Here is a 12,834-nt window from a genome sequence, read left to right as displayed (position 1 = left end):
GGTAGCTTTGTGCTCTCTATCAGGTTTCATATCACAACGCGTTCGTTACTTTCTGTAGGTAAAAGTGACCATGTCAAAATCTGCCCAGGATAAGATGAGGCAGAAGAAAAAGGAAAGAAAAGAACAAAGTCACAAGGAGTATCAGGAAGTCAAAGACCTTGAAGAAAAGGAAAAAAGTCCTTGGGAAAGACTGAACCTGAATGAACCCAAGAGCACAACAGCTGACAGTGAGCAGTGGTTTTGTGTTAAATCGATAATGTGCTATTAAATGCTGCAGAAGTTGAAATGAAAATTCTGTGATAATTACTAAAAATGATGACAGTGTGACAGAAGGTATCACTGGAGTGAATTTTAGACAGCAGGTTATTCTTTAATCATTTGCACTGTGAGTAGTGCGGAGTAAAGCACTAATGGAAACATTTGAAACACTGTAGTTAAAAAAAAATAATCAAAAACCAGTGAGGATTGGAAGCAATAGTTTTTTTCCTTTTGCTGAATTGCTGTTGCTGTAGTTTTGACATTTATTTTCTAGAGTTAAATCTCCATGGGGATATATTGGCACCGTCAAGAAGTGTGTCACTGTCATTAGAAAATGTTGCCCCGAATACTTCACTAAGAAGAACATCCAGTTTGAAGAAGGCAAAATGTTCAGCCTTGCTAGATTCTGGTAAGCTCTTGTATTGAGTGACATATAAAGACTGTTAAAATCCTTGGGTACGTGGAGTGGGACATTTGCAGAGTGCAGTTGGTTTAGTATGACTTGTTTGTACAGCGGATTGCCTGGGATCCTTTGGGAGATTGCTGTGTTGGGAATGGTTGTGAAGGAGATTAGAATTCATCACTCTCCTTGGAAACTGTTTGCATCCAAAATTTGGTAGGAAGATGTTTGCAATGTGAGAGGGTTTTTTTTTTTATTCACTCAGCAACTTCAGTGATGCAAGGAATTAATGGCAAGTGGACTCTTGCAACCTTCTCCCTCCCAGAAAAACATTTCTGGGAACATCTTGTCACTGAGATGCCTTCAAAATACACAGCAAAACCCTCTTCAGAACAGGTTCCTGTTGGTAGCAGTCAAAGCTCTAGAGTTTCTCAAGTGACTCTGTAAGTTTTGCTCTGTTGTCTTGCCACGCTGTGCATCAGCTTTTACATCTAGAACAATGACTTCTGCATTTGTGTTTGGGACTTTTGGAAGTGATGGTTCTGTACAAAATAATGACATCTATTGAATGACTGAGGGTGTGACTGGGAAAACTGCCTTTGAAAACCTGGTCCCTTTGTAGCAGCCATCTAAATGCAAGAAGCCGGAGGTGCGTTTTCTTCCTGTGGATGAATTGTTTCCTCGTGGCTGTGCAGTGTTTGATGGGCCTCCTGGCTTTTCAGATGAAATTCCTCTAGGGCCTCGAGGGCGCTATAAGGAGCGGACGCCGTCGGTCACTCACAGCCCTGAAGTGATGGACCCTTCAGAACTGGAGCCCTTTGCAAAACCAGAGGCAGCCCTGACAGAAGCCCTGGCGCTCCTGGCTGACGACGACTGGTACGTGCAGACTTCTTACCTGCAGCCCTGTGCACTGTGGAAGGCTTTGTAAGGCTGTCGTTTGATAGCTTGCTTTTAAAAGCACTGCAAGGTGCCGGAAACATCAAATGCAAGAAATGATTACAAGTGATAGGTGAGAAAGTTTTTTTTTTTAATCCAAATTGAAATAAAACTGCTGTTAAGTCCTGATGGAGCAGTGCTGTCCCTGCTCATTGCGGGGGAGCTGGACTGGATGGTTTTAGGGATCTCTTCCAACTTCAAGGATTCTATGAAATTAATGAATCTAACTTAAATGCTGTAAATGGAGGCCTAATATTTAAGCTTTCACAAATTTTTAGCATCCCTTCTTGTCATTTTCTGTTAAATATAAAGCTTCAGCAATTCTCTAACTGGTAGACTGGGGCTACAGTGCTGTTCCTCTTTAATTTTAGAGGGAAAGTAATCCTCTAATTGCCACTACTGCGAGCAGCAGGCAGAATTTAAAGAGATGAGATGATTCCCTTCCCACACTGAAGGGAAGACTTGCCTCAAGAGAATTTTCCATGTTACATATCCTTGCTTTATTCTACGACATAACTAGGTTTGCTGTTTGGTTCTTCATTGTTCTGCTTTCAGTTCTTCTGTGGGACGTGTCTTGAATTTAGATGTTCTCCGCTCTCTTTGCACAGGGAGAAGAAGATTGAAGGTCTGAACTTCATTCGGTGTTTGTCTGCATACCACGCAGCTGTGCTGACTGGGAAGCTCCACGAAACAAGTTTGGCTGTGGCTCAAGAGGTTAAATTTTAGTAGCAGAATATTTCACTGACAGTGTATACAAATGTATGTACTTTACAGCCGTGAGATGCACTGGAGTGAAATGCTATGTTCACCTATGATTAGCTATCCTCTGTCTCACAAGGATGAGTTTGTAGTTCAGCAGAGCAGCTCGTGCATTGGATACCAACAGCTTATTTGCTAAAAGACTGTAAAGATTTACAGCGTAACGTTTTTGAGTGCATGTGTTTTAATTCTCACAGCTTGTGAATCGAGTTAGAAATGTATTTCTGATTTGCTTTTGAAGTTACTTAAAAAGGGGAACGTGAAGCTTTTCTGATTTTTACGTTTATTTTATAAACATTATTCATTGTTTGTTTGGGTTTTTCCTGTGTGCAGGTCAAGAATTTACGCTCAGGTGTTTCTCGAGCTGCTGTGGTCTGTTTAGGGGATTTGTTCACCTACCTGAGAAAGAGCATGGATCAAGAACTAGATAATACAGTAAAAGTCCTTTTGCACAAAGCTGGTGAATCCAACACATTTATAAGGGAAGAGGTAGACAAAGCACTGAAGGCTATGGTTAATAATGTGACTCCAGCACGTGCACTTTGTTCTCTTATAAATGGAGGGCAAAGGTAATTCTTACAAAGACTTTATAAAGAACTAACTTATGAATAGATTAAGTATATCAAATATAATCATTAAAAAAATATATCAAAACATAACAGGCAGAAAATGGGAAATGCAATAAGCAAAGCTGCTGCCCAGGGCAACGTTTGTTGGCGTGAACGTGAAATTTCTTTTTGTGCATTACTGCTGATTGTGGAGCTTGCCGTGTTTTCTGGTGGTTTTGCAGGATTTCAGTGATTTTATTCAACGTTAATATAGTGCTCTTAGGAAACTGCTGGTTTGCTTTGTCTAATGAAGCTCATAGCATCCTCACGTGCCATTCATTCTGCAATGAAATGCCTGTCTTTTTCAGTTCTTCAGCATTACTTTCTCTTTAAAAGAATGATCTACAACTTTCAGTTCTCTAGCTGCAATCATCTTGGCTGATTTCATGTTGTTCTCTATACACTGCTGCTTAATAGTCTTTCTCTGTCTGCATTTAATTTCCTTTACAGTGGTGACGGCCTTTATTTTCTTGACTGCCTCAGATATGACAAGCTTCCATTTCTGGCTCCATGGTTTGTGATTCTGATCTCTATCTCGCTCTAATCTGTAGCAGGAGTTACATTCTTGTCTTTCACCCTACCTGCTAAGTATGCTGCTGTTCTTTTATATCCTCATTTCCTGCAGTACCAAGACTTAACTGAGCCATGAGGTGTTTCAGTATGGTAGCTTTATCCCTGCTTCTATTTAATCTGCTGCGTATCTGTCATCACTTAGGTTACAAGAAATTCATGTCTGTCCTTTGCATTAAATATTTCAGATGCTCCATGATAAATCAGTCCACAGATTTGTCACATAGCTAGAGCCATAGCAGTTAGTTTTGATTCAGAATACTTTGTTTCTCATTTTGTTTCTGGGGAAGCTCATTGCTTTGGAATATTCTGATTCTGTCTCTGAAAGCCAACGAGAACCATACTTCAATTATTTGAGCTTCAAACTGAAAGGCAAATATCTGCCTTAGCATTTAGATGATTTAAGAAATGTGCCTGCATGTAGTCATTTGGGAGAATTTAAGAGCAGCAGGCAGTAATTGTGCACTGCTTTAAGTCAGAAGCCATGTAATGTGGTGCAGTTATTACTCACTCAGGTACTCCATCCCTTTTTCAGATGTCCTTGGCTAAGCAGTGCTGCTGATTGTAATTGCCTGAATCTGATCTCCCTGTCTTCAGCAGCAGATTCAAACTCACAGACATGTCCTCATGGGGTCTACAAAGATCTGACCCCCCAATTTGTGAACTCAGGGACACTTTCAGATACTTCAGGCATCAGAATCATCTGAACTGAGTCTGAATACAGCATTTGAATTGGGGATTAATTTCATTGCAGCTAAGAAGCCATCAGTGCAAACTCTGACTAAATCACGGGGTACAGTGTGCATTTCATGCATGGCACATCAGTGGATGGCCTGCGTAGCACTGGGGGCTTCACATTCTCTAATCCAGGCTTCAGGAAGCTCTGCCCACATTGGCACCAAAGCCTGTGTGGCACATCTGCAGCCATCATCTCTATGGTCAGTAACAGTGAATATGGATGATAACTGTCTTCCCATGTGGAAATTTGGAGGGAAAACGGGATGCACCTTCACTGCAAAATGGGAAAGTTGTGTTTGACACAGCTGCGTGATCACAGAAATGATGTATTTTCTAAATCCATTTTATACATTTTTTTTCTATTCACCACATCACTGTTCAGGTTAACAGGTATGATTTTTGTGTAGAATTCATAAGACCTTTTTAAAATTTACCCAGTTTCTGCTAAACCTGTCTCAAGCCTACTCTGATCATGAGTATTACCCTTGTAGCCCTGAGCAGGCCCATGTGCTGAGTCTTCATCACCTACAGAACTGGTTCTGGCTTTACCAACAAGAGCAATCTGAAACATTTTTGTTTGCTTTCATGAGTTGCTGCTCTAAACACACAGGATAACTGCTGCAAGTTCACCTCACTGAGCAGATGCTTGATTCACAGTTGTGCTTTCAGAACAAGCAATTTTAAAACCACGTTTCTTATCTGTACGAATATTGCTTAACTGCAGGATTTGATATGCATGGGACACAAATTCCTGCTGTTCTGCATGAGCAGCAGGTGCCTGTGGGGGATGGGGACTTGGTTTTACTGAGCGGAGTCTTTAAGCCTCGTAGCTGTTGTTTTCCCACCAGCACATACAGCAGGAGATAGGCTGTGTCCGTTTCCCTTCTGCCAAGCTCATGAGCACTGGGGCTGCTGTACAGACATGACAGCAGGCATTGAGCTCTCATATTAAGCTGCACAGAGCAGCTCAGACAGTAGCTATGTTAGCACAGAACTCAGCGTGCTGGCTGCCAAGTTATTCATAGATCTCGTGGCCCGAGCTGCTTTTGCAGTTGCAACGTGTTCAGTTTTAATAGAGGCTGTTAACTGTCTTTGTGCCAATTGAAGGTGCTTTGTGCAACATAAGGATACCTTCACCTCCAATGAGGCCGTTACATTTATGGTACAAATCCTTCTGAAGCAGGAGCAGTCGTTCAGGAAGGACATGGGATGGCTGCGTCAGGCTGAGAAGCAGGGGAAGCCAGTAATGTGGATAGCAAGGCCACTCTTTTCCTTAGCTCCTTTCCTTAGACCTGGTGTTCCTTTGGAACAACAAGCCATAGTGGTGCCTCGTTTACTGTGCACTAAAACTGTCCTTAAAACCCAGTGGTGAAAATAGAGTTGGAAAGCTCCAAATCTGCAGAACTGTACACTGAACACAGGGGATCAGCGGGTACTGCAGGATTTGTACGCAGGATTAGTTTGTTGCAAAAGTTTGGACATTAATTCCGAGTTTTTTCTGACTTTTACCAGCATAAGAATGTAATGTCCTCTGTCTTACAGAAAACGGGCTTTTAGAAGTCAGTAGAATACTGCTTTATTTAATTTGAAATCGATATAATTGATATGGGATTTCTGTCTGAACGTGGGGGTTTGTTTCACAGAAAGTTGGTGGCAGGAAGGTGTAGCGGTGAGCTTTCCAAAATATTTCACTAATGTAGGAAAATTTAGACAATAAATTCTCACAGAAAAGAATGAGCATCTTTAGTAATTTAAAAACTGCAGGATTCTGCCCTGTGAGAGATAAGGGGCTGCAATGGTCTTTAACAAAAAGGAGGTCATCTTTTTTTTTTCCCTTCTGTGTTCATGTAGCTTGGGTTTCTGTGCGAGTGAAATGATGCTTTCTGGTACTTAGCCCCATCAGTTATCCTTTTAAATGAAGCTACCAGGCTCTGTATTTTCTGTAAAGCCAGAACAGGTATCTGCATATCAGCACTATGCTTGTTGTAGATTATGCTATAGAATAAAAGAGTGCAGTTGTATGCCGTGTCTGTTAGGGTGCATAAACTCTGTTAGTTAGCTGCTGCAATGAGCTCTTACTAAGCAGTCGTGTTCTCTTTAGCCATCTGCATACAGCGGTGAGAAGATGCACAGCCCAGCACATGGCAGATGTTGTAGAACGTATGGGAGCAGAGTGGGTGCTGTCTGGAACCAAAGGTGTCACTGATAGGACTTTCTCTGCGATTGCCAGGTTTGCACTGGATAGTTCACAGCAAACAAGGTTAGTAGAGTCAGTAATTCAGCAAAGCATACTAGAGGTGGCTGAAAACATCTGCACAGCTCAGTGTATGGTTCTCCACAGTGGTAAATGGCTGTTAAGATAACGTGTTGGGAACTACCTGCATGTCTCCTGCAGCTGTGCCCATGTGGCAGCAGGAAAGAGAGGGAATCAATGGACGAACTCTTCTGGCCATGTGCCCTACACAGGCCATGCTGGGGATCTGAGCTCTAGGATCAGTGTTATGCACTGGCACAGGTTGCCCAAGGAGGCTGTGGATGCCCCATCCCTGCAGGCATTCAAGGCCAGGCTGGATGTGGCTCTGGGCAGCCTGGGCTGCTGGTTGGCGACCTGCACACAGCAGGGGGTTGGAGCTGGATGAGCACTGTGCTCCTTTGCTACCCAGGCCATGCTGTGATTCATGCTGTCTGACTGGCAGAGGTGGACCACCCTGTCTAAATACAGCCAATGCTTGAACACTAAAATGGAAGACTGTTTCAAGACTGTTTCTCAGTCTTCAATTTGCTCAGTTGTTGATCAGATAATGATTGTTGATCAGAGTTTCTTTGGGGAAAAATGAAAGGGTGTCTGGTTACACATACAGACAGATAGCAATCTTTTTGCACTTCTCTGTTTTGAAGTTACGTTTGTCTAAACGTACAGATCAGTGCTCACGGATGTGTGTGCCATGGTCTTTTGCCCTGCAGGTATTATGGTCGAAAGATGCTTTTCTGCATGATGACTCATCCTGATTTTGATAAAACACTTGAAAAGTATGTGCCAGCCAAGGATTTACCTTACATTAAGGAATTTGTTAACAATCTACATCAAAAGGTATGTAGAAAAGCTTGTTTAACAGGTGAGAAACACAAACTGTACTAGTGGTTTTTAGGTATGGACATCGGACCTGTAGAGAATGGGAAGAGCATATTCAGGTGAAGACAGGTGATCAGATTAATACAGGGATTGTTACCTGACCTGTCCATACCTGTAATCCTTGCAGATACACTGGATCCACTGTGCTTTGCTGCTGTGCTTTGCATGGCTGTTAGACTTGCCTCTAAAGAGTCTCCAGTGCTGCAGAACGTACCAACCAACTTAATAAGTAGTTCCATCTTTGTGCAGGGTTTGGGAGAGATGCCATTAGACACACCCTCAGCAAAAGGAAGACGTTCTCATACTGGTAGTGTTGGACATTCGAGGTCATCGTCTACTTCCAGAGATGCTCTCAACATCACTGACAGGTAATGATCTTCCTGAATATCCTGTGAACTGATCTCTAGGAGAATGATCTCGTGATGAGAAATGAGCACTGAAAGGTTCACAACAGGGTTAAACATAGGAGAAGAAAATGAGAAAACTGGACGTGTCCCGAGTAAGTTCTTTCAAATAGGATAGTTGCTAATATGAAAATGGCTTTCTGCATTTTGAAATTAATTTGTTTGTTGACTGCCTGTGAAAATGCACAGAGTGTAAAAACAAAAAACAAAAGAAACCCAAACACTTGCAGCTCATGGTGGGTCCTTCATTTCAAGATGTTGCCATCCAAGCTCTGCACAAACACCGTGCCTAGGAGTAGCTTCAGTAAGAATTGTCTGTTGTGCCTTTGGACGCTAAGTATTCGGTTAAATTCTGACTGGGGATGCTGAAGGCTTTACACCATCCTCTCTCCATTTTTTTTTGTTTTCAGTTTCGGTTTCTAACAGTTCTTCTATGGATCTGAAAAAGAGGAAAAACAAAAAGCACGAGAGACTCAAACCAGGCCAGAACATTTGTATCTGAGAATATAGAGTTCATCGGCTCTGTGACTGCCTCTGGGCTTAGGGTGTCTTTCAGGAACAGATTTCTTTCAGGCACTATCTGCTATTCAGAATAATTAATTCCAGGCTTGATAAGATTTTCTTTTTGCTTTTGCATTTGCCCTTACACAGAAAGGGAATGTCCAGGACTAACGACTCGTTTCAGCTTGCTGATGTATTTGCTGAAGTTCTTCCTTTCCACAGAGAGGCTACAGAAGCACGCGAAGTCAGTAGAAAACCAGTTCCTCGTAATTCCCTGGAAAGTGAAGAATATGTGAAGGACATTGTGGGTTTATTGAATGCCAAAGACTTCCGGGATCGAATAAATGGCATTAAACAACTGTTGTCAGACACAGAGAACAATCAGGACTTTGTTGTTGTGAACATTGTGAAGGTAAGCCTATGACAGCTTCTGAATTAGAAGGCTTTTAAAATTCCATCACAGAATTTTCTGCTAAAAATCATCATTTCTTCTTTCGATAACAATGTCTGATTAACAGGCAAGTACTGAGGGATGGGTCAGGTGTGCTTTGAGAGATGTAAGCTGCAAAGGTAGTAAAGGCAATAAACGGGAGGAAGAAGTTGGAAGCTTTCACCTAGACAGCAGTTACAGAAGTGTTTCTGGAATACTGTGTGCTGCTGCTGAGAAAATAGCAAAATAGGAACAGGTTACAGGCAGAGCAGGAAGGATGAATCAAGGCATGAGACATTGTCACGGACAGCTGCAAGTTTTGTTAGCTTTGTTAATCTTGGAGAAAGTGAGGAAGGGTCTTCACTGTAATATAACAGCTTAGGGTGAGTATCCTTTCCAGGAGAAGAGAAATACTGTGGTGATGTCCAACAGTTGTGAACTGCAAATAGAATGAAAGTGGGATTGACTTTTAGCAGTGCAATGCCTTTGCTGTAAATCAATAAAATACGGCTGTGAATTATCTTGGTATCTTAACTGTGGATGTTTTTTAAATCCTTAAGATGAGATTCCTGTTGTGAAGAGGTGAAATTTAGAGTGGTGGGCTTGATCTAGGAACAAGAAGATAGACACAGTGGGAACAAATTGTAAGATGTCCAGACCAGGTCTTTTCTGTCAAGGTTGCCTATTCCTAATGCCTCTGAAAGGCGAAAAAATCCCCTACGTTTTAGCATGTTACTGCATGTCTTGTAGCAAGGCTTAGGGGTTATAATAGTAGGGTTTATTAATTATTAAGATAACCATGTCACCGTGTGCTACAGAAGGCAAGTCAAACACATTTCAAAGATACTCCTGGATGTTCTTTTTGCCAAGTAGAGCTGCGTCTTGTTAAAAATAATTGCTTGCAATACTGAAAGTTACAGATGGTTGGTATACTTGTAGTACATTGTAGAGCAAAGCCTGAAATTCAGATAAAGTTGGTTGGGTCCTGCTGAGGCACCCACAGTATGAAAATAAACAGCGAGCATTGGTTTACTTGCTAAAAAAATAATCCCAAGTATTTGCATATCAGAGCCATCTTTTGCTATGGTGAACCACTGAAGCGTAACAAAAAAGCAGGAGACATAAAATCCAGCTCAGATATTCATTAATTCAGATGAATGCTGTTTGGACACGTTTTCAGATCTTCGATGCTTTCAAGTCTCGCTTACATGACTCAAACAGCAAAGTCAATCTGGTTGCTTTGGAGACAATGCACAAGATGATTCCGTTGCTGAAAGACAATTTATCACCAGTTATCAACATGTTAGTTCCTGCAATGGTAGACAACAACCTAAACTCCAAAAATCCAGGGATCTACGCAGCTGCAACAGATGTTATTCAGGCTCTGTGCCAACACTTAGGTAATCTATTTTCTCTTCAGTTTAAAGGGTTTTAATTGCATTACGTTTCAAATGTAAAGAGTTGCTCTTTTCAATAATTTCCATTCAATCATTACCTTGTTTAATGCATCCTTGCTTTTATTCTCATGCATTTTAAAGCATGCAAGTCATCGTAGTGTAGACTTGTCCTAACTGTGTAGGTGGGTTTGTTATGTTTGCTTAGCAAGTCTGTCATCACCCAGCAGCGTGTCAGAATACTGAAGCTCTAAAGCAGGCCAAAGAAGGAGACTTGGGGATTTGTATATGGCACAACTGTTATCATTCCTTAACTGTTTTGGCCTTGGAGCAGAAAGTTACTATTTTCATTAAAAGGAAAATGCTGCATCTTACCAGAGTCTTGGAGTTAGGGCTTGTTAAGATTATCCTTTTATGGTTGTATTTCCTTAAATAAATTACCTTTATTCTTGGAGTTAATACATCATAAATCAGCTTCTTAGTTACTGTTTTTTTTTAATATTGTGTTTGTTTCCAGAGTGTTTAATTTTGTTTACAATTCTTAATTTGTTTTGTTCTTTGAATTTAGACAGCTATTTGCTTCTGCAGCCATTCTGCACAAAAGTCCAATTTCTGAATGGAAAAGCAAAGCAAGACATCACTGAGAAGCTTGCTGGTAAGGTGCTGCTTTGTTTTGCATGTTTGTTTGTTTGTGTACCATCCTAGCTACGCAAACTCCTTGCAGGATGAGGTGGTTGTGTATCTGCCACAGTGCACTGTGACCATCAACAATATATCTGTTGTCAAATTTCACCCCCTTATAATGCTCAGTGAAGCTAGTGCTGACAAAAGAAAAGATTGTTCTGTTCTGTGTAATAATAGAACTGCTCAGGTTGGAAAAGACCTTAAGGATCATGGAGTCCAACCCCAGCCCAACCATCCTACCCCAACTCTAACAGCCCACCCCTAAACCACAGCCCTGAGCACCACATCCAAACGGTTTGTAAGCACATCCAGGGATGGTGACTCAACCACCTCCCTGGGCAGCCCATGGCAGTGCTTCACAGCCCTTTCTGCAAAGAAGTGCTTCCTGATATCCAACATAAACCTCCCCTGCTGCAACTTGAGGCCATTTCCCCTCGTCCTGTTCACCTGTTCACCAGTGAGGAGAGACCAGCTCCGCTCTGCTGCAATCACCTTTCAGGTATTGGAAGAGAGCAGTCAGGTCTCTCCTCAGCCTCCTTTGCCCCAGACCAAACAGCCCCAGTTCCTTCAGTCTCTCCTTGTAGGCCACATTCTCCAAGCCCTTCACCTGAGAGAAGATGAAAGGCGTGTTTGTAGGGAAAGTTGATAACTTTTATTGGACCACTCATGTTGCTGCAAAAATGGACAAGCTTTTGAGCACGGCCTTCCTTCATTAGTTGCTGTGAGAAGATGCTTTGACTTTCAGTACTTCCACACCTCTCTCAGGGCAGGGGCTCACTTCTGGGCTGTACGTTACAGTAGTCCCCAGTGATAATAAATAACTGCTCTCTTTCTTGCAGACCTGGTTGTGGAGCTGTACCCACGGAAGCCTCACGCTGTAGAGCAGAAGGTTTTAGTCGTCCTCTGGCACCTCCTGGGCACCATGACCAACAGCGGCTCTCTGCCCGGAGCAGGAGGAAACATCCGGGCAGCCACAGCCAAACTGTCCAAAGCACTTTTTGCACAGATGGGGCCGAGCCTCCTCGCTCACGCTGCAGCTCAGCCACCGCACATCAAGAGGAGTTTGGAGGAGTTCCTGGAGATAGCCACCTAACCGGCGGGCCGCCTTGGGCCGAGGGGGCAGAAGATGGCAGTGGATGTGGGGCGGCCCTGGGCTGCGTTCACTTGGCCCAGGAGCTGCTGTCGGGATCACCGTGGGAGCGCCGGCGCGGGCTGCGCTGCTGCCCTCAGCGCTGGGACCTGCGAGCGCCGCACCTCGCACGCAGCCGGAGGGGAACCGGCTGATACCGCATCCAGAACGCAGGGCTTGGTGCGCCAACGGTGAACAACGGCTTTTTATCACCCCCGTGCAGTATTAGCAGGGCGCCGTGCGGGATGGAGCCGAGCCCGGGGCAGCAGGGCACCGCCGGGAGCGCACGGAGCTGAGCGCCCGTTTGTGCGTGTAACGCGGCCGCCCCGCCCGTTCTGCTCGGTCAGCCCGGGCCCCGCTGCCGCGTGCGTTTTACACGGGAACTGACGCGAATAAAGGGATTTATTTCCGTAACCGCTGCCTCCTCGCCTCGGGTTTGGGGGGGGGGGAGGGGAGCGCCGCCATTTGGCGGGCGGGCAGGGAGCGGTGCGGCGCATGCGCGCTCTGTACGCGGCGCTCAGCGCGCGTGCGCGGCGCAGGCGCAGAAGGCGGTGCGCAGGCGCGGAACGTGGTGCGCGTGCGCGGCCCGCGCTCTTCTCTGAGGCCCGGCGCCGCGCGAGGAGGCTGCGCTGCTCGGCCCCGGGAGGTGGGTGCGGAACAGGGCCGGAGGGCGGCCGGGGGAGGCCGGGCAGGCGGTCCCGGCCGAGGCCGGGCAGCGCGCTGGGGGCCGGTGGGGCGCGCCTCCCTCGCCCGCCGGCCCGGGCCGGCCTAGTTGGGCCTAGCTCGGCCTAGCCCGGCGCGGAGCGGCCCCGCCGTGCGGATCTGCAGCGGGCGGCGGGCCGGGAGGCGCGAGGCGGGCGGGGCGCGCGGCCCTCAGCCTCGTGCTGCCG

General features: G+C 44.7%; 1 protein-coding gene across 1 annotated transcript in view; it reads left to right on the top strand.

Moving 5' to 3' along the window:
- TOGARAM1 (TOG array regulator of axonemal microtubules 1) overlaps nucleotides 1–11,908 on the top strand; it is a gene marked incomplete at both ends in the record, with an annotated part of 32,289 nt that extends 20,381 nt beyond the window's left edge. Inside the window, 12 exon segments of the mRNA XM_079537226.1 lie at nucleotides 59–227; nucleotides 533–667; nucleotides 1,381–1,534; nucleotides 2,203–2,308; nucleotides 2,687–2,922; nucleotides 6,371–6,529; nucleotides 7,234–7,360; nucleotides 7,652–7,770; nucleotides 8,530–8,719; nucleotides 9,918–10,137; nucleotides 10,700–10,786; nucleotides 11,655–11,908. Of these exon segments, the coding sequence (XP_079393352.1) occupies nucleotides 59–227; nucleotides 533–667; nucleotides 1,381–1,534; nucleotides 2,203–2,308; nucleotides 2,687–2,922; nucleotides 6,371–6,529; nucleotides 7,234–7,360; nucleotides 7,652–7,770; nucleotides 8,530–8,719; nucleotides 9,918–10,137; nucleotides 10,700–10,786; nucleotides 11,655–11,908 (1,956 nt within the window).
- Nucleotides 11,909–12,834: the final 926 nt, after the last annotated feature.

Source organism: Tetrao urogallus (genome assembly GCF_951394365.1).
Source record: "Tetrao urogallus genome assembly, chromosome: 6".
NCBI lineage: Eukaryota > Metazoa > Chordata > Aves > Galliformes > Phasianidae > Tetrao > Tetrao urogallus.
Note: the sequence above shows the minus strand (reverse complement) of the source record. Positions and strands in the feature narration are given on the sequence as shown.